The 21286-nt window shown below is 47.5% G+C and overlaps 2 protein-coding genes and 1 non-coding gene across 3 annotated transcripts; 2 read left to right on the plus strand and 1 right to left on the minus strand.

Annotated features, from left to right (window-relative positions):
* Window positions 1-9759: 9759 nt before the first annotated feature.
* LOC123408445 (nuclear pore complex protein NUP98A-like) lies at window positions 9760-19226 on the plus strand. Its single transcript, XM_045101580.1, has 9 exons — window positions 9760-9858; window positions 13497-14207; window positions 15081-15155; window positions 15755-15913; window positions 16527-16870; window positions 16966-17088; window positions 17163-17276; window positions 17495-17627; window positions 18432-19226. The coding sequence occupies exons 2-9, from the start codon at window positions 13499-13501 to the stop codon at window positions 18998-19000; spliced, it is 2226 nt and encodes a 741-aa protein (XP_044957515.1). The 5' UTR covers window positions 9760-9858; window positions 13497-13498; the 3' UTR covers window positions 19001-19226.
* LOC123408543 lies at window positions 19215-19703 on the minus strand. Its single transcript, XM_045101653.1, has one exon. The coding sequence runs from the start codon at window positions 19590-19592 to the stop codon at window positions 19350-19352; it is 243 nt and encodes an 80-aa protein (XP_044957588.1). The 5' UTR covers window positions 19593-19703; the 3' UTR covers window positions 19215-19349.
* A 394-nt stretch (window positions 19704-20097) lies between these two features.
* Window positions 20098-20170, plus strand: TRNAK-CUU. The gene has a single exon. It is a non-coding gene; the product is annotated as a tRNA-Lys (tRNA).
* Window positions 20171-21286: the final 1116 nt, after the last annotated feature.

Consider the following 21286-nt stretch of genomic DNA (forward strand, 5'->3'; position numbering starts at 1 on the left):
ATGAAAAAGAAGGAACCCGAGCCCCGCCCGGAATACACCGAGAAGCAAATAGCATGGGCAAAAGACTTTATAACCCTTCCATCACAGTATGACTTACACTATAAGCCTGATGACTATACACGCACATTGCAGAAGGAAGTGAAAAAGAGTAGCTCACGTGCAAGTGCAAGTGGGAGCAATTCAAGTTCAACTACAAGCAAGAAAAAATTAGACGTTCCTCAGCTTGGACAACAGGCCAAACAGTCGATCCCACCCCTCAAGGTGTTAACCGAGAATGTTCCCCCTCCGGTGCAGGGGCAATCTTATGAAAGAGCAAAGGAGTTGGCGGCTGAATGTGGTATCTTGGTTGAAGATTTGCTGGCTTCCCAAGACGATAGGATATCCAAGGCTGTGGTAGCCCCTAAGCCACAGTTTGTCATGGGTGAGCCTTTGGTCAGCAAAGATGATCTCCCAACAAATATGCGTTACTTGCATAAATGGTACTTAAGTGAATCAAAGAATGGGAGAACGATGATCGTGCTGAGTGTCCCACGGGAGTACTACGGCCGCTCCGAAGAAATCCATATCGACTTTGATGAACTCTTCCAGATGTACAATGGCGACGCCCTCGACAAATCGCTTATGAGTTGCTATTGTCTATAAGTTTTTCAATTCGTTGTCTACATATAACTTGTTTAGTTATTTCAATTCATTGTCTATATATAACTTGTACTCTATTATGCAGAATGAAGATTCTGGATTGTAAAAGTAAGAGCATCCTAAATATTGGGTTTATTGACCCAGATAAAATACATATAGCGACGCTAAGTGATAAACCCAAGGAGACGAAGGAAAACCTTGTAAGGTTTCTAACAGATCAAAATTTCTGTGACCACATACTGTTTCCATACAACTTCAGGTGAGGGTGTTTACTCTGTTGTGTCCATTCACTTATAAGTGTAATTGATAAGTTACTGAAACACACACACACACACACACCCACACCCATATATATATATATATATATATATATATACACACACACACACACATGTGCAGCTTCCATTGGATTCTGTTGGACATTCAAATTGATAAGGGAAGAGTTGATGCCTTCGATCCATTATCGAGACCCTTGGAACAGTTCCAAAGCCTGCAGGACATGCTCCAAGGGTAATTTCAATCATTCTTGGGCTCTATCGGTCTCTTTTGATGATTTTCTGATATATCAATTAATGAAAAACTTAGCAAATAATTATCCTTGTCGGGCAGGGTTTGGAAGCGGTTCAAGTGCGTGACTCCCGGTATCGAGCATGAGAAGCTGACCTTTAGAGCGTCTCAGGTAAGTAGTAGTATGATATACTTCTATTAATTTTCAATACATTTATGATGCTAGATTATTATTTTGATTATATATATTCTATTCTCGTAAAGTGCGACCAGCAGCCACGGGGAACGCATCTATGCGGATACTATGTTTGCGAGACCATTCGCACGTTTACCTCTGAGCTCAAGGATCACAGATTCGACGTAAGCAATGAACATTCACACCTCTATTTTTACCCGTCATTCTTTGTTATCATGATTGATATTCATATTCATCTCCTCTTCTTATATAGCACACGACCATGAGGACGAAGGTCCTACCAGAGCAACGCGCGATTGCTGTTGCAGAGGAGCTTGCGGGATTTCTGAGGACGGAAGCTATAGATGACAAAGGACGATTTAGTGTAACTAGGGGCCATTACTGATGTTCATCCATGTAATCGAATAGACGGGCTCTAGTCCCGATAATTCAGATCTGCATATAATTGTATATATATGCTCGCTTGTAAGATAAGTTAACCTTATATATATATGCATAATTATTTCTATTTAAATTATATGAAAACTAATTCCCGAACACCAAACGAGGCATCACGTTAATCTCCCGAACACCTAAACCCTAAAACCCTAAAACCCAAAAATAATTTCATTCAAAAAAAAACCCCAAAAACCAGCAAAATCTGAAAATCTTTAGTCCCGGCCCGTGTAACGAACCGGGACTAAAGGTCCTGCCCCTGGGGCGCTACGAGGCGCCCACGTGGAGCACCTTTAGTCCCGGCTTGTAAGAGGGCCGGGACGAGAGGTTAGGCCTTTAGTCCCGCCCCTTTAGTCCCGGTTGGTGAACCGGGACTAAAGACCCTTACGGGCCGGGGCTAAAGGCCCCGTCCCCACTAGTGGCAACATCGACTCGCATCACCAGCGATGCTCCGACGACATTGGCGTTACCCCCATTCCATGGTGGCTCTCCCGCAACACGATGAATCTTCAATAGCATGGCAATAAACCGCATAGCATTGCAACATGCCTTGCAATCCGAACACCGGGAATGCTCCGATGGCATGGCGGCGCTGCCGCAATACGGCGAGGCGACTCTGAACATAGGATCATAAAACCAGCGACCCTCCCATGGCATAGTGGCTCTCCCACATCCCGATGACTCTTTCATTGCATGGTAACAATCCCACAACATGACGACGTGGCTTATAACATGGAGTCGCAGCACCAACTACACTCTGACGACATGGCGACACTGCCAAGCATGCAGACATGCCTCACAACAGACTCGCAACACTGACGTTGCTCACATGGCACGACGACTCTGCCGCAACACAACAACTCTTCAATACTATGACAACAATCGCGCAACATGTCATCGTGCTTTGCAACATCATCTCGCAATATCGACGATGCTCCGACGGCATGGCGGCACTTCCAGTCCGCAACACGGTGAGACGTCCCTCAACATAGAATTAAATCATGGGCGACCCTTCCATGGCACGATGGCGCTCCTGCAGCCTGACGCTTCCTTCATTGCCGATAACAATCCCACAAGATGGCGACGTGCATTGCAATAGACTCGCAGCACCGGGGTTGCTCCAATGGCACGGCTGCTCTCGCGCAAAACAACGACTCTTCAATAGCATGGCAACAATCATGCAACACGAATTTGTGGCTTGCAATATCTACTCACAACATTGGCAATGCTCCAACGACATGGCGGTGTTCCCGCAACACGGCAAGCCACCTCTCAACATAGAATCACAGCACCGGCGACCCTCCCATGTCACGGTGGCGCCCCCGCAGCACGGGGACTCCCTCGTTGTACGGTAACAATCCTGCATCATGGTGCGTGCCTTGCAACACATCGACTCGTAGCGTCGGCGATGCTCCGATGGCTGGGCGATGTGCCTCACAACATAGACTCGCAGCACCGACGATGCTCCAACAGCATGTCGACGTGCCTTGCAACATAGACATGCAGCACCGGCGATGCCTTGCAACACCCGCTTGAAGCAGCGGCGGCCGACCTTGCAACGCGGCTTGCAATAGTGGCGTTGCGTATCGATCAGTCGGATGGTTTTTTTCTTCTCCTATGCAACAAATCTCCATTTTATCATAGCAAAATCGTCGAGAAAAAACCATTGCAAATATGCATCATGAAAGTCAATGCGTGCTTCCATGAGTGGACTATAGTAGCACGCGTGCAGTTGGTCTATGGCAAGGCAGCAAGTACATGGTAGCAGGTGCCCTTATCTCTCAACTCATCTCTTGTGTAGAAAATATCACCACGTCACAGCCTAGTAGCAAAAAGTGCACTACGGTGTTGAATTTAAAAGTAAAAGTACACAATTACTAGTAGCAGGGACCATGCATCGAACACAAAAGCCTACATGCCATGCGCTCATCATAGGATGCACGCAAGTGAAATCGTACGACGGAGCGAGCGGCTGATGCCATGCAAGAAATTAGTCGGATGATTTAAATTTTTTCCCTTGTTATTTATATTGATACCATATTTTTTACAACAAGGAAGCAAGACGGCGACTTTAGAAAGAAAAAACCGAATGGCTTTCTTACTTACAAGTGACATAATGGATAATTTATAGCAACTTTAAGGGTATTTTTTTGAATGAATGGGCAAAAGCAATAGCCTTTTTATTATTATGTTTTGATTTGATTTGATATAGAACATTAAAGTTATATTTCTTGTTAATGACATGGATGCTACTTTTACTCATCTTGGCCATCCTCCCTGCTATGAATAGAATTGTAGCTTACGATTTTATCCTGGATAAATTTGTTGGTAAGCCTCTAGCTCCAAAGCTATTGTTCTCCCTCATGTTTGCGAGGCTTGAACTCATAATATTTGTTTTTTCTGTTATTCATTTCTACTATATGCCAAACATCCTTTTTACTAAAAACTTCATTGCAAAAATTACTGCCATTATTAGAACTTTCTGGTGGAGAGGGGTAACCGCGAAGGTATAATCAGTCAAAAGCCTCTGTCTTAGATACTGGGAGGACATATGTACTTTCGAATAGGAAGCATGACTACCATTAGAAATGTGCAGGCTAGGAACCAGGGTCTCATTCTTGCTGCTACTTAAAGAATTGCGGACACTCCCAACTTTCATCTTCATCTTGTCCTCAAATCAAAATATTTTAGAGACTCCTCCATCAGCAAGACCTAACATCCCTAAATCTGCTTTTTTGACATCAATTTAAAGATGCTTTCCAAACTGAAGGCGCAGGGTAATATTTCGTTATGGAGCACCCCTGGTGGACACATTGAACCTCAATTTATGACCGTCTTATCATACAACCACCAAACCACATCTATCCAACCAAAGTGACTGACCTTTGGCTCCCCAACCAAAAATCTTGGAATGAACACCTCATTCACCATCTTTTTTCTGAACCAACGGCAACAACCATCATTCAAACTACCATTATCCAAGACGATGGGCATGCCAGTCTATGTTGGGATCTACTTCTAATGGTAAATGCAATTCAAAAAGTATGTAGAAGATTTGTTTGTAGGATCTGCAGGTTTTACCAGCCAATCAGCAAAGACAGATTTTCCAACAAACTAAGCATACTTCAGCATGTTTGGAAAGACAAGTCCATTCCCTGAAGGATCAAAACTTTTGCTTGGAGATTAATGAGGAAATCACTTCCAAAGTGTATGAGAGCTAGCAGATTATCTATACAGTCAAACCTGTGTCAGATGTGATCAACCTGAAGATGAATTTCGTCTCTTCTTTCTCTACTCATTTTTTAGAGCGGCATGGTATTCTCCCCCTTGGTTTTTAAGGACATATGTTATTAAAGCATATGTTATTCATGTATCATCCTTATGCTTCTAAGCATAATGTTTTAACCTTTATGGTGTACATGGAAGGCCATGAACTATTGTCTTTTTTAAGAGAAAGAACGGGTTCCTCATCACGTGCATCAAGTGGAGGAAGCAATTTTCATCCAAATGGGAACAACAACAAGACACCACTCCATCGGGTATGCAGGATCAACCAGTCAGTTTAAATCATGGGCATCCGCAGCAGGGTGCTACTCTCTCTTCTGATCTCTTCTTTGCAGGTCCAAGAAAGCGTCAATCCGTACCAGGTCATCTTCAATAGGCAATTCCTCCTTGATCTACCTGGTGGCAAAGTCAGCGACAAGGTCATGATTTAGGCGTCCACATAACATACAATCCCTCCTTTGACAGCAGGGGCGTCTTCTCTCAACTTTGCAGCAATAGTAATAACTAAACAACCGAACATACAAGGTGTAACTTTTTTCACTCACAATGTCACTCTTGCCAAAGCTGTTGCTACTAGGGGCATCACTTCTCCTCATTTCAGATGGGACATTGGACACCATGAGGAATGCTACAACTACGAAAGGCTACGTATGGTTTACGGGCTGATTCTGACTTGACAAAGTTTGATTGGAACGAGGGGAGGCTGGGCCCCACCCCCTTGAAAATCAGGGGGGAGAGAGAGGAGGATTAGAGGTAGGTTACGTAGCTCTTCGTAGCTGCCCGTACGTGTAGGATTTTTGAGACACCATCTGGTCGCCTTCTTTTGCAACACGGTCATCTGAAGCGGACCTGGCAACGGTCCGACACCCGCAAAGTCTCCCCCCTAAGTTTGTCTCCGGTTTCCCAGAAAAAATGTGTGCGGACCCATGTTGAATGGTAAAACACGTTCGGACCGCATGATCCAAACTGTTGTAGTCGGTTTGACGTCCACGTTCGAGATGGCCTAAAACCATAGACATGACATAATTATGCAAGTGAGCTTGGTGGGTGTTAGGAAGTATTAGTATTAGTCTAGGAGTCCTTATTAGTCTGTTAGTATTAGTCTAGGAGTCCTTATTAGTCTATGTTTACTTTTCTTGCACCTTAAGTCATGTGTAATATATATATATATATATATATATATATATATATATATATATATATATATATATATATATATATGCCTCTTGGGCCTTCAATATAGACAAGTTGTTTTCCTAACATGGTATCAGAGCTTAGGTTAATTTTTTAGCACGCGCAACTCGTGCAGATCCAATCTCGCGCCGCCACCAACCGACACTCCCTCCCCTCGCGATGCCGCCATCCTCCTCTGGCCGTCTCGCACTGCTCTCCCTCCCCCTTCACGCGCCCTGCCCAGGTCCTTCCTGGTCAACTCTCTCTCCAGGTCAGGAGATTGGGCCGCCCCAGTCAAGGCTGGCTCCAGATCTTGCGCCTTCAGGATCCCGCCGCAGGCCCGCTCTCCACCCCCGGAGCGGTCCATGGCCATGGCCATGTCGACCTGCATCCTGGCCCGCCGCAGGTCGCCGGACGCGAACAGCTTCTCGGCCGCCTCCAGCTGCTGCTTCTTCACCGCCTCCATGGCCTCGACTTCTTCTTGCAACCAATCGCTCGGTCGCTGGCTCGCCACGAGTTGGATCAGAAGCTCGAGTTCTTGCGGCGGGTGCTGCTTGTGTTTTAGTCTGCGTACCTGCCGCTATCACATGCCGCAAGTTGGCTTGACTACGTGTTGCTGCTAGCTACTTCCTCCTATACTGCGTGGTGCTAGTTGTTTTCGGCTGCTACTTGGTGCTATCTGTTGTTAGCTTCTTACGATTAATGCTGCTACAACTCTGATGTTTGGCCTCGTTATCATCTTCCGCTGCCATTGCATCTAGTCTATTATTTGCTTTCTAGTTTTCTTTGTTTTCGCTGCGCCCATCAAATCCGTTGATATTTTGTGTTTTCTCATGCCATGCGAGTCCATCATACCTTAGTCCGTCGGCCTTTTCTTTGGTCCTGATCTTTTCTATGCAACTTTTGTGGCCTATTTGCCCTTGTTGTTTTCTATAAGATTTTCTGGACTTCTTTTGCATTGTCGATCTACGTCCATCGTGCCTTATCCGCCGAGCTTCTTTCGCCGACGGTTGTCGTGGACTATGATTTTCTGCACAATGTTTTATTCTCTTGATGTGCCATCTTCTTTTGACAACCCATCTTCTCTTGATACTTATGTTGTATCTTCAAGTGATGTGGTGTCTTCCTCTGATGTGCCATCTCTTCGGTGTCTTTCTCTTGATGTGCCATCTTTTTTTGACAATCCATCTTCTCTTGATACTTATCTTGTATCTTCAAGTGATGCGGTGTCTACCTTTGATGTGCCATCTCTCCGTTATCTCCTTCGGTGACTCGACAAGTTTTGAAGATTCTTCATGCTACGACGACACTCTCAAGACGCGGATTTGGATTATCATTGTTTTTTTAGTATTACACTTCTTCAAATGCAATGCTATTGCATACGCTTTGCATTTGAGGGGGGGGGGTGTTAGGAAGTATTAGTATTAGTCTAGGAGTCCTTATTAGTCCATTAGTATTAGTCTATGAGTCCTTATTAGTCTATGTTTACTTTCCTTGCACCTCAAGTCATGTGTAATATATATATATGTCCCTTGGGCCTTCAATATAGACAAGTTGCTTTCCTAACAGTGGGAACATTCGTCACAGTACGGACGAGACACCTTTGACGTTCCACCTCCCTTGCCGAGAAGTGGCGACGGGAGATGATTTCAATCAATCAATCAAGGCGGCTGCTACAAATCAACCAGATGATTTCCTAAAGAAATCATCCGCCTCGCCAGTCATGTGATGTACGCATTGATGATCGTCCGATTACTGTAGCGATGTAGGGCCTCGTGCTCACATCAGGAGCCGCGCCCCCTCCTCGTCAGCAACGCAACAACACTTCGCCGACCGCGTCGATGATGGTGCGCTGTAGTGCCTACCCAGCTGCATCGTAGCTCAATGGCGCCAGTGAAGCTTCAGTGCAGTCGTCGGTGGAGCTCCAATGCAGCACCATCGGTTGAAGTGCAGCTGCGGGCTCGCCGGTGAAGCTCCAATGCAGCACCACCGGTTGAAGTGCAGCTGCGGACTCGCCGGTGAAGCTCCAATACAGCACCATCCCGTTCCAGTGCAGCTACGGGCTCGCCGGTGAAGCTCTAATGCAGCACCATCGATTGAAGTGCAGCTGCGGGCTCGCCGGTGAAGCTCCAATGCAGCACCACCGGTTGAAGTGCAGCTGCAGACTCGCTGGTGAAGCTCCAATACAGCACCACCCCGTTCCAGTGCAGCTACGGGCTCGCCGGTGAAGCTCCAATGCAGCACCATCGATTGAAGTGCAGCTGCGGGCTCGTCGGTGAAGCTCCAATGCAGCACCACCGGTTGAAGTGCAGCTGCGGACTCGCCGGTGAAGCTCCAATACAACACCATCCCGTTCCAGTGCAGCTACGGGCTCGCCGGTGAAGCTCCAATGCAACACCATCGATTGAAGTGCAGCTGCGGGCTCGCCGGTGAAGCTCCAATGCAGCACCACCGGTTGAAGTGCAGCTGCGGGCTCGTCGGTGAAGCTCCAATGCAGCACCATCGGTTGAAGTGCAGCTGCGGGCTCGTCGGTGAAGCTCCAATGCAGCACCATCGGTTGAAGTGCAGCCGCGGGCTTGCCGGTGAAGCTCCAATGCAGCATCGGTGAAGCTTCATTGTAGCTACGAGTGTTGTATCGCAACTCTTGGTGCCCGCAATGACGCATGGTGGCAGCATCGAGCTCTCTAGGTCGCCGCGCAAGCGCTACATTGCAGCACCAGGAGCCGCCGACGACCGCTCCACCGCATCACCACCGGCCCATGCGGCTGCGACAACGACGGGGTCCTCCGGGCGCCACCGATGAAGCTTCATTGCGGCGGTCGGTGAAGCTTCCTTGCAGCACCGAGCTTCGGGCCGCCGCGCGAACGCTGCACCGTAGCACTGTGAGCCGGCGGCAAGCACTCCATTACAGCACCGCCAAGCGCACGCGGCGGCGCCTTCTGGCGCTGCGACGACGACAGGGTTGCTCCGATGAAGCACGCGACGAGCGACGCGACGCATTAGCTGCGACAGAGATGGTAGCTGTGGTGGTCGCCGTCGCTTCCTCTCTCAATTCGTAGCAACGGTGGTGTTGGGGGGTGGGTGTCGACCGAAGATGGAGAAATCCTGTGGTGAAGCTTGACGAAGGACTCCAAAAAAAAGAAAGAAACTATGTGAATGAGAACTGACGCGTGGAGATAACGCTATGGAGGATAAATGATGGTGGACCAAAAGGGACACGCGGGATAGACGGCTTATACGGCAACAAAATCCACCGATTGATTTAGAGCGTTTTGCATCGATCGATCAATCAATCAATAAAAACGAAAAAAAAATTGGCGTCGGAAGAAAGCTGACAAGCCCATATTTTTTTACTCTGGCGTTTACCCGAAGGCCCGGCCGCTTGATTTGTAAGCTACGTACTACCCGTCGTGTGCCACTCCTACGCTACCCGCGATCCGGAGGTCCTCCCCCCAACCCCGACCCCGACCCCAACCGCCGCAGTATATAAACCGCGCCGGCACCGCACCGGGGAGCCCACCCGCGCGCGCCGCCTCGTCTCCCTCCACCCGGACGGCGGAGGACTTCCGCGCCGTCGCGTCGCGCCGCCCCTCCGATCGGACCGCCGCCGTCCTTCCCTTCCTGTAAGCCTCCCCTCCTCCTCCCCCGCCCCAATGCGACCGGAAAAGACCCCGGCGGTCCTACTCGCGATCCGGTCGCTCGTAGATAGATGACGCCCGAAGCTGGGTTGCCGCATTGCCTGCCTGATGTTTGCTTCCCACGGTTGTTTCCCTGCCTGATCCGAATTCGGTTCGGTTCGACTCTGTCCCCAATCCGGGCTAGGGTTCTTCGGGGGTTTCGGTTTTGGTCAGGGCTCAGGAGGCCTTCTCTGCTGCCCCCGGCCCGCCGGGGCAAACTCCAACCGCGTGCGTTTGCTCTTCGGTTCGCACGACGGGCGCACGCGCAAATTTTCGTTTCTGTACATATTATCGTTGAATGAATGAGCGAACTGCGCACGCGACTGTCCCACAGTATTTGCGCTTCTTCTTCTGTGAGAAGCGCTGCTTTACGTGGTTTGATTTGGGGGTTCGTTTGTTGGGATTTCTTATTAGTTACCAATATAGTACTCCCTCCGTCACGGTTTAGAAGGCACGTAAACGTAAAAAGCCTTTGCGTTTCATTGCATTGAAAAAGGGGGAGAACATCCTCCTAAGAGGCCAGTACATCGGTGTTACAAGTGGATCAATGGACTTCCCAGGAGGAAGGCAGGGTGACTCTAAGCCCTTTGGCTCCTGCCTTAGCCCAATTCCTGGACTCGTCCTTGATCGCAGCGTCTAGCTCGACTAAGGATGACTAAGGATGGGGTTACATGGTCGAATACACACGCATTTCCATGCTTCAAGATATTCCAAGGGACCAGGAGCGCTACGGAGGCCAACGCTTTGCGGAGCAGGGGGGGGGGGGGTAGCATCGCGAGCCCGCAGCCACCAGTCGTGGAGCGTGGCGTCCTGGTCGGGCACCGGCGACGGGAGACGCAGCCAGGACATGATGCCGTGCCAGGTTTGCCTCGCGAATGGGCATGCGAGCAGCAAGTATTGCATGGATTCCGGCTCTTGATAACATAAGAGGCACCGAGGGTGGTGAGTGAGGCCATGGCGGGCGAGGCGCTCCGCAGTCCAACAGCGGTCCTGGCTGGCGAGCCAGTGGAAGAATCTGACCTTCGGCGGGGCCCAGCTCTTCCATATCAGCTTCCAGGAGCGACAAGTGATAGATCCGTGGAAGGTGGCCTGGTAGCAGGACCTAGCTGTGTAGCTGCCGTTGGCCGTCCATTTCCAGATCAGCCTGTCTGGCTCGTGGGAGAGGGTGGCGCGAGACACCAGCATCCAGAGTTGGAGGTACTGCCCAATCTCCTGGAGGCCAAGGGTGCCGCGGATGTCCCGCGCCCAAGCATTGCCGTGAACGCCCTCCGCCACCGTCCGGGAATTCCTGCGACTCTTGGGGATGCACATGTACATCGCGGGTGCGTGCTCGCGGATGGAGAGGCCGAGAAGCCATCGGTCCTCCCAGAAGAGCGCTGTGGTTCCATCCCCGAGCTGCATAGTGGTGGAGGCGTGGAAAAGGCCGTGCTCCTCGGGGGTGAACTGCATGTCCAGGCCATGCCAAGCGCGACCAGTGTCCGTCCGCGAGAGCCATAACCATCTGAGCCGAAGGGCGAGCCCCGTGTGCTCGAGGTCTCGGACTCCCAGGCCACCAAACTCGATCGGACGGCATACCCGGCGCCAGTTCACGTGGCAGTGCCCTCCGTGGGCTGCCTGGCGTCCTGCCCAGAGGAACCCGCGCTGAATCTTCTCGAGCTGCTTCAGGGTTTTTTTCGGGGGGGGGGGGGGGGCGAGGGCGAGCATTTGGTGCGTGGGAATGGCGCTTAGCACCGATTTGACGAGCGCCAGTCGCCCAGCTTTGTTCATGAGCCACGCCTTCGACGACGGGAGGCGGCCTGCCACCTTGTCGACGAGTGGTTGCATCTGGGCCGCGGAGAGGCGGTGTGTGGAGAGGGGGATGCCCAGGTATGAGATGGGCAGGTCCGCCGTCTGGCAACCCAGGGTCTCCAGCACTGTGGCATTCGTCTCGTCCCCATGCAGTGCCGTGGCGGAGCTCTTCCCGTAGTTCACGTGTAAGCCAGAGGCGGCACCAAAGACTCCTAGGATGCCCTTCACGGCCCTGACCTCGCTGGTCGTGGCGTGACAGAACAGCATCACATCATCGGCGTATAGCGAGATGGCCGGCACCTCTCGACGGGGGTGGAGGCTCCGGAGGATGCCGGTCTGGAGCTCGTTGCATGAGGCGACTGAGGGTGTCGACGGCCAGGACGAATAGCTGCGGAGACGTCGAGTCACCTTGGTGCAGCCCGCGGCGGTGCCATATCGGGGGCCCAGGCACTCCGTTGAGAAGGACCCAGGTGCTGGCCGAGGAGATCAGAATGGCCAGCCACTCCCGGAACCTTGCTCCGAACCCATATTGGCGCAGGGTCTCGAAGAGGAAGGGCCAAGATAGGGAGTCGAAAGCCCGGGTGAGGTCGAACTTGAGCATGATTCTCGGAGCTCCCAATTGGTGCAGCAGCCTTAGAGATTGCCGGACTAGGATGAAGTTGTCGTGGAGGGTGCGCCCGGCAATGAATGCATTCTGATATCGTCTCACCAGGGAATCAAGCTTCGGGGCTAAGCGCAAGGATAGCATCTTCGCGAAGAGCTTCGCCACGATATGTATCAAGCAGATCGGCCGATAGTCATTCAGCCTGTGGGCTTCGGCGCGCTTCGGCAGTAAGGTGAGCAGCGCTTGATTGAGCCTGTGGAATCCACGCCCTCGCAGAGCGTATAGCAGCTCGAAAACCTGAAGAATGTCGTGTTGATGATGGTCCAGCAAGCGCGCAGGAACTCCGCGGTGAAGCCATCCGGTCCTAGCGCCTTGTGTGCGGGCATGCGCCTCACAGCCTCCCAAATCTCCTCTGGGCTGAAAGGCGCCTCGAGGCTCGTTAGGTCAGTAGGCTCAATGAGGTGCTCGAGGTCTAGCGTGTGTGCTCGGTCGGTCGCGGTGCCGAGCAGCCCGTCAAAGTGATCATATGCTGCCTGAGCCATCTCGTCGTGCTCTACTAATGTCTGCCCATCCACAGGCACGTTTGAAAAATCTTTAGGATCAAGGTAGTCATTGATTGGTTGTCAGATGTAGCATGTGTGACCAGCAAATTGGAAGGGCGCATGCATGAGTAATACTAGTACTAATTAATAGGAGTAATTGTTTTCGCGCTTTAAATCTTGTCTATTTTGAAAACGCACGCAAGTTTAACCGTGCCTTCTAAATCGTGACGGAGGGAGTAGTGTTTTTGATGCATTTATTGCCTAGATTCCAGTTTATCACGGGTTTTTTGGCGGGGCAGATCAATCAAACTAATGACAAGTTATTAAGTAAGAGTTAACAAATTTAGTATGTAGGCCTCCGATCCGTAGGTGAAGAAATACTTACTTTATTGTTTCTGACTGTATCACGACGAGAAAATGCACCCACTCAGTGAATATAACTGCCAGGATAGACGGATGCGTTTTGTTTCAGTGAATATTTTTGCAATTTTGGCAACGAGTGGATCGCGTGCCTTCGTTTTCTGGCACCTAGTAGCAATTAATTAGTGTGTTGTGTGTGACTAATGCAGTTTTATCTCCCATGCTTAGACGTTAATTATGGATTATTAACTTGGCATTCATCTAATTGATTTCATCTTTGCTTTCTGCAGTTATGATGGGTTCTTCATCTTGGTTTACTCCCCCACCAGCCTTTGGGTCAGTCATGGCCTCTTCATCATCATTGTTCTCCACGCCGACCTCTGGTGCAGCCATGGGCTCTTCTCCATCCCCGTTTGGTTCCACGCCGGTCTCTGGTGCAGCCATGGGCTCTGCTCCATCCCCGTCTGGTTCCACGCCGACCTCTGGTGCATCCATGGTCTCTGCTCCATCCAAGTTTGGTTCCACGCCGACCTCTGGTGTGGCCATGGGCTCTTCTCCATCCCGGTTTGGTTCCACGCCAGTCTCTGGTGCAGCCATGGGCTCTGTTCCATCCCCGTTTGGTTCCACGCCAGTCTCTGGTGCAGCCATGGGCTCTGTTCCAGCCCCGTTTGGTTCCACGCCGGTCTCTGGTGCAGCCATGGGCTTTGCTCCATCCCCGTTTGGTTCCACGCCGACCTCTGGTGCAGCCATGGGCTCTTCTCCATCCCCGTTTGGTTCCACGCCAGTCTCTGGTGCAGCCATGGGCTCTGCTCCATCCCCGTTTGGTTCCACGCCGGCAGCCACGGGCTTTTTTCCATCCTCGTTTGGTTCCACGCCGGCCTCTGGTGCAGCCATGGGCTCCTCTTCATCTTGGTGTGGCCCGGCATTTGGGCGATCCCATAATGCTTTCGGGCATCCCATGCCCCATCAGCCACCTTTTTCATCCAACACACCATTTAGCTGTAAGTAGCATTTTGTCCACCGATTCTCTGTTTTTCATCGTCTGCTATTTGGTTATTCCGAAGTTGATTTGATGGGTTCTTTCAATACAATGGTAACTGTGAGTTCTATCTGTTAGCAGCGTCTTCCCCTGTTTGACTGTGCATGTGTTGGGTAAACAGTACAGTTTCTGGGGATGCCATCAAAGTAGCACCCGTGAGCCCTGAGTAAGTTCACGAGTACGTGAAAGATTTATGCTGTAACTGAGGACACATTTTCCTTAAGTTCATAACCCAAGATATTTGTTAGCCACATGTCCTAATTTGAAACTATGTAAATTGAGGCTAATCAGTCCAGTATGACTCTAACAAGGTCAACAAAACCAGTGCGCTTGATACTAACATGGTCTTATGTGAGTTTTTGGAAGATCTGTTTTTGAATGGAGATGGACAATATATAAACAGCTATAGTAGGCTGCAAGTGCTACTCTGTTCCCAGGAGCACGCCAGTTTGGTTCATGGTCTCCAGGATGTTCTTTGGATCATTATTTTCTTCATGACATATTCACAAGAGCTATGGCAGTCTACAGAAATATGCTTTTACAAAACTACCCGTATCATGAGCTTGTATGTCAATTCTGATATTTTATCAATAAATTAATTGTCACAATCAAAATGGTTCGGTGCATGCAGTGGTCATATTCATTTGTGAAACCATTAATGTGTTTTTTCTTCTCTGAATTATTTGGCAATGTCACTGTTTTCTATGTTGTTTTCACTATTTCCAGCATTGTAGATATAATCCCAAACATAACCTTGTTTTCTACGGTTTCATTACTCATAAGTTTACTCAGCACAGCTGATTTGACTAAACTATTTTGATATTGCTTTGTACAGCTACAACAGGCCAACATTATTCATATGTTCCTACCTTTGGGGTGCGATCTGCGCCTTCATTTGGGCCCTTTGGTCGTAAGTTTTGTGGTTTCTCTGTTCTTTTCATTTAGTTCATCATGTATTCACAAATTATAGTTGACCCAGTCTCTTACATTTTCATCTGCTATCATTAAGCATATCCCCTCCGATCCAAAACAAGTTTTGTGGTTGTCAATTATTTTGGATCGGAGGCAGTAGTTGAATATTTAAAATTGGCTGTGTATTGTAATTTGTTAACGCACTTTTAAATACCATTTTTGTCTTACTATTTCTGGATCTATTGACCAAAAACGCGATGCAGTAATCTGATCCTAATATTCATGCAAATCTCTGTATGATCTACTTTGTCTATTTATTGCAGTAGTGCCTTCTATACAATAACAGTACACCTTCGGTGGTGATTAGTAATTGAAGTAGTTAGCTTGTTTTGAAATAAGAGTTTTAAAACTGGGCAAAACCACTGGTCCAACGAGTCTGACCTTTTTCTGTGAATACGGCTGGTTCAAGGTTTAGTTGACTCATTGGTACTTAGTTAGTTTCAATTTGTTGTAAAATTTTATTTCTTTGAGTTGACTTATATGATGAGATTTTATATGTTATTTCACTGTTTCTTTTTTCACATCTTATTCATGTAGGAGTGTCTCAAAAAGGCAGCAGGGTTTCTGCTTATACCAGGACTCCTGGTGATGATCCTGAACGTAGTAATTACCTCGCATCTATTTCAGCAATGCCGATATTCAAGGGAAAATCTCACGAGGAGCTTCGATATGAAGATTATAAGAAAGGAGACAAAGGTAAGATATTGAGTATTTCCAACACTTTAGACTTTTTTGTCCTATTTAGACTTTCGATAGGTTCTATGAGGTCTCGGCAGGTTGCTGTGATAGTCAAGATCAGTAGGAGTTATGCACAGGAGAAGGATAACTTGCAACTCAAGACATATAATACATCTCATAGTCTTAACTTTCTTATTGTGCTATTACTCGAATACTTAATTTATTTTCTTCCTAATTTATCTTCAATCCTCTAGAGACCTACCTAATGTGCAAGAATTTGACTAGTTTAATTAAAGCAACAGGGTACGGCTCTTGGTGCCCTGGCTGCAAGCTGTGGCCAAAGAATGTGTATGGACCTTATATGATACTCCCTCGGTCCCAAAATAAGTGTCTTAAGCTTAGTACAATTTTCATAACTGATATAACTTATAGGTTGCTGTGATATAACTGATGTTTAATAACTGTTGGATCTTCTGTTTTTTCATTATGTACTTATTTTATTACTCCCTCTGTAAACAAATATAAGAACGTTTAGATCACTATTTTAATGATCTAAACACTCTTATATTTGTTTACAGAGGGAGTAGTTTATATGGTTCTTATTAATAATCTAGTTTTGTGTGTTCCCCAGGTGATTTCAGCTTACAGGAGAGCAGAGTTCCTTGGGCTTATCATTCCTGGCAGCCCCAGCCCCCAGTGAATGCCTTCATAAATCCTGTCAAGCCATCCTCGTTTTCATACCCTCCCGAGCCATCCTCAGCACCTGTGGGACTGCAATCCTCAGCATATGGTACCACCAACCCATTTTGGCTGCGCCCTCCAGGACCCCAGTCACCATTAGTCTCATACCGTCCCGAGCCAATCGACAAGCCATCGCTGTTTTCAGCCTCCCCTTTTGCACCATCTACTACATGTTGGGAAAACGTATCAAATAACACAGCGGCATATACAGCTCCTGCATATACATCTTCTGCTGTAAGTATTCCTAAATGATTATTCTTTCATGATGCATTTCATTCATAGGAGTTGGTATATGTGTTCTCATTGATTAATTGTTCTGATGGAAGCAGCAAGGCCATATGTTTAGCCAAAATTTGTTCCCTTCAAAATCTACTGAATCTGGAGGAAGTTTACTCAGCTCTTCGGCCACCCATTCAGCACCAGCTCCATCACCAAACGGTCATTCCACTACTGTAGGTGTCACTGAATGGCTATAATTCCTGGCTTTCTGTTTCTTTATCTGATTTATTATTGTCGTCCTTTCCAGATAAATATTGGTCAAGCTGAGAAAACTGTGGAGTTGGTACTACCAATTGACATTACTACTGTAAGGATTAGATTTTCTCCAAGGAATGATGATACTGGCAGTCATGCCACACAGGTATGGCAATAAATCTGCATAGCCCAGAATTGTGTTGCACAGTAAAATGAAATCTTGTGGACGTCTTCAAACATGTTTCAAGCCATATATGCTCACACGTTTGGGCCCTTGAATATTCGGATAAAATGCCCCCAGTTGCTTTTTATTGCATCCAAAAGAATTGAATCTGTCCATTTTGATTGCCCCATAAATGAAATCCGCATGTCCTTTTTGCATAGGTTCATCATAATGTTAAAGCTTCAGCAGCACCAGTGTCTTTCTGTATCTATCCTGGAGAGAACCAAGAGCTAACTATCCGATCAGTGGAGCAGCATGATAAGTGTCAAACTGGGAAACCAGCTAGTGCAGCAGGTAGATACTCCAGAAATCATCACAGTGGTACTGTAACAGTTTCTTAACTTCTAGTACTGGTTTGTTCTGTAGACTTCTCATAGGCTGATGCTACATTATTATTTTGAGACTTTTGATACTACAATGTTTTTGTAGTAAGCTAATTTTCATTGTATGGCTCGGGTTTTCTTGAGACTTCTGATAAGCACGATGTGTTTTTTCTTTTCTATTTCTCATTTATTCAGAAACTTAAGTAGATGCAGGTTCAAACGGAGTAAACAATATTTTGTTTTCCACATCAACTACTTGGCTTCTGTTACCCCATATGGGAAAACTTATTGAATAAGCTTTTGTTGCGTCATGCTAATGATTTGAGTAAGCAAAATAATTTACTAGCCTCTTTATAGTTAAGATTCCTAGAGTGTTTTATTCAAATAAGCTTTTAGTGCTTCATGTTAGCAATACTTTATTCAAGCAATTCTTCACTGACACGTTACAATGAAGAATGCTGGGATTAAACCCAAGTTCTCAACTAGCACTTGTGGGGACCAAATGCCAAAATATTTGATACTCCCTCCGTCCCAATATTCTTGTCTTAGGTTTGTCTAGAAATGGATGTATCTAAATATTAAAACGTGACTAGATACATTCATATCTAGACAAAATCTAAGACAAGAATTTTAGGATGGAGGGACTATCTCAGAACCGAAGCTATTTCATGCCATGTGTGTTGCTATACGATATATGAAATTTAGTTACTGACATCTTGGTTCACCATCATGAGGATGAAGTTTAGTTACTGACATCTTGGTTCACCATCATCAGGATCCGCCAGGGAACAGAAAGTGTACATCAATGATGCTGTCGTGAGTAGGACAAATCCATTGGATCCTGTGACAACTCCTTCATCTGGTGCCTCTGTGAGTGAGAGTGTGCTACCTCGGCTCTACAAGGCAGACTATTACACCTCGCCGTCGATCGCAGAGCTTGCTGCGCGAGAAAGCAACGAGCCAGGTTGCTGCTCACATGTGAAGGACTTCACTGTCGGCAGGCATGGCTACGGCAGCATCAAGTTTGATGGCGAAACTGATGTGAGGAAGCTGGACATCGCATCCATCGTGGAGTTCAAGTACCGCGAGATCCTGGTCTACACAGATGAGAGCAAGAGGCCTCCCGTGGGGCAGGAGCTCAACAAGCCTGCAGAGATCACGCTCCTGAATGTGAAATGCGTCGATAAGAAGACCGGGTTGCCGTTGACGGAGGGGCCAGAAGTCGACAGGTACAAGGAGATCCTGGCGCAATGGACCGAGAAGAATGGCGCTGAATTCCTGGCGTTTGATGCCGTGAAGGGGGTGTGGAAGTTCAGGATCAAGCACTTTAGTGCCAGTAGCTAGGTTCTTGGCAGTAGCAAGGTTCCAGTTGGAAGACAGGGGGATACTATGGCTCTGTGGCTATGTAAAAAAAACACTCTGTTCCTGCATCTTGTAGTGAGTCTCTTTGTTAGTCGACTGGCAGGTACAATTTTAGGTGGGGGGTTTTGAGCTATCGGATAACTGTGGCTGGAGCATATTTGCTTGTTGGTCGTTGAACGATGATGATATCCACAGGTTTCTGGAAAAACACATCTTTATTCCCTTGAGGAAATCTTAGAGACAAACTAAACTAGTCACAAATACGAGTACAAACTAGACTCTCAAATCAAGGCTCTTGTGGCATGAAGAGAAAACTCATCGCCGGCCAGCCTCACCTCTCCGGCGTCGGCCCAGCCGCCGCCGCCGCCGCCGTGGGAGATGCGCACAGATGCACCCTGCCGGCGGCGGTCAATGAGCCGCAGTTTTTCTTGCTGTTGCTGATCTTATTCTCTTCACAGATGTTCTTGATCTTCACGGCCGTCTTGTTGGCGGCTTCTTGCTGGTTGATGATCCTCTGCCTGACCTTCTCCTGCCGCACATGTATCTGCGCATAGCTGAAGCCCATGGAAGCCATGTTTGACCAAGGCGCAGCGGAAAGATGCAGGCCAGCAACCTTCTCTTTAAGCAAACCGGGTAGATGCTAGTAGACTAGATGTTTTTGTGTGTGCATAGATATGGATACGGTAGGGGTGTATTTATATGCGGGGGCTGCAATTATTGGTGGTGGGGCACCGATGAGCCTGTTGATGATATCTATCCGGTGTGGACTTTGGTGGTGGTAGGCGGTAGGTGTCACCAGGGAGAGAGGCCTTGGAGGCTCCTCCAACCAATCAATCGCCAACAGTGAGGTGGGGGGCAAACGGCACTACCTCTACCTGTGGGCACAAGCATGCGGTTTTGCGTTCCCGGACTCGCGGCTTGCCTGCCTTCCGCCGTTGTATCTCCAGACTCTGGAGTGCGCGTCTGTTGAACGCCGGGAATTTCCATGTTTTAATAGGACGCTGAGGCTTTCCACTTCCAGAGGTAGGCTTTCGTTAAGTTTTGGTAGTGTGAGGAAGGCGTGAGATGACTAAACAAGAGCCCGTCTAGCTCAGTTGGTAGAGCGCAAGGCTCTTAACCTTGTGGTCGTGGGTTCGAGCCCCACGGTGGGCGCTTCTTCATTTTTTTTCTTCATTTTGTTATTCTGCTGCCCTCATATTCTGTGTCAGATTCATCACTTAGTGATTTGCTTTATTTACTTTTTTTGTCAAACAGCAAGGGCCGGCAAATTGAGACACTTCTGACATTTATCGACCTTATTTCACTGGAAAAAGTCTAGAAAATGCAAAACTTGTCGAAAATCCATACAATTTGGTGCTTTTTAATCGAGAAAATTCCAGAAAATACAAAACTTATTGAAACCCAAACAACTTGACATGGTGCCTTGGTTTGTTCATACAAGGCCATGGAAAACAATTGAGACCATTTTAAGGATGTCTAGAAACAACGTGTTCCCGTACGGAGCCTTCTCACCTATCCGAACACCCTTCATTCAACATGGTATTTTTTGGACGAACTTGAAATGATCTGGACTTTTGCCAACATGTGGTAGTGCCCATGGTAGACATTCATGTGAGGTGTATACGATTTGTGACACCGTATGCAAGTTCCAACACGTTCAGACATTTATTGGCCTTTTTTATGAGGAAAGCTCGAGAAAATGCAAAACTTGTTGAAAACCAAAATAACTTGGCATGTTGCCTTGAATTGGTTATACAATGTCATGAAAAAAACATTTCAACGATGTCAAAAAACATTTCAACGATGTCAAAAAACAATGTGTTCTTGGACAGAGCATTCTGGCCTACACTAACACTCTCCTTTCAACATGGTCTATTCTCGTACATCCTTGATGACCCCAACATTTTCAGTAACCTACGGTAGGCTGTCATGACAGATTTGAACAATTTCTAACAACTTATGCAAGTTGTGACACATGTGACCATTTATCGTCCTGATTTCATGGGGAAAACTCCAAAAAATGCAAAACTTGTCGATACTTCAAAAGATGCACGGTCGTCGATGTTGTCATAAATGTTTTGTAATAAGAGTCTTGTTGCAAACCATCTTCGCAACAAAAGTCTTGTTACAAAAACAATCTTGTGTGGATAAGTATAAAGGAAAGGTACATACCACATCCACGTGTCTTACATGAAAAGCGGCGAACAAAATCCATGAGATCGACCGGGTAGAAGGAATCATTTCCCAAACAACAAAGAACAAATGTAC

Source organism: Hordeum vulgare, chromosome 1H (assembly GCF_904849725.1).
Source record: "Hordeum vulgare subsp. vulgare chromosome 1H, MorexV3_pseudomolecules_assembly, whole genome shotgun sequence".
In the NCBI taxonomy this organism is placed as follows: Eukaryota; Viridiplantae; Streptophyta; class Magnoliopsida; order Poales; family Poaceae; genus Hordeum; species Hordeum vulgare.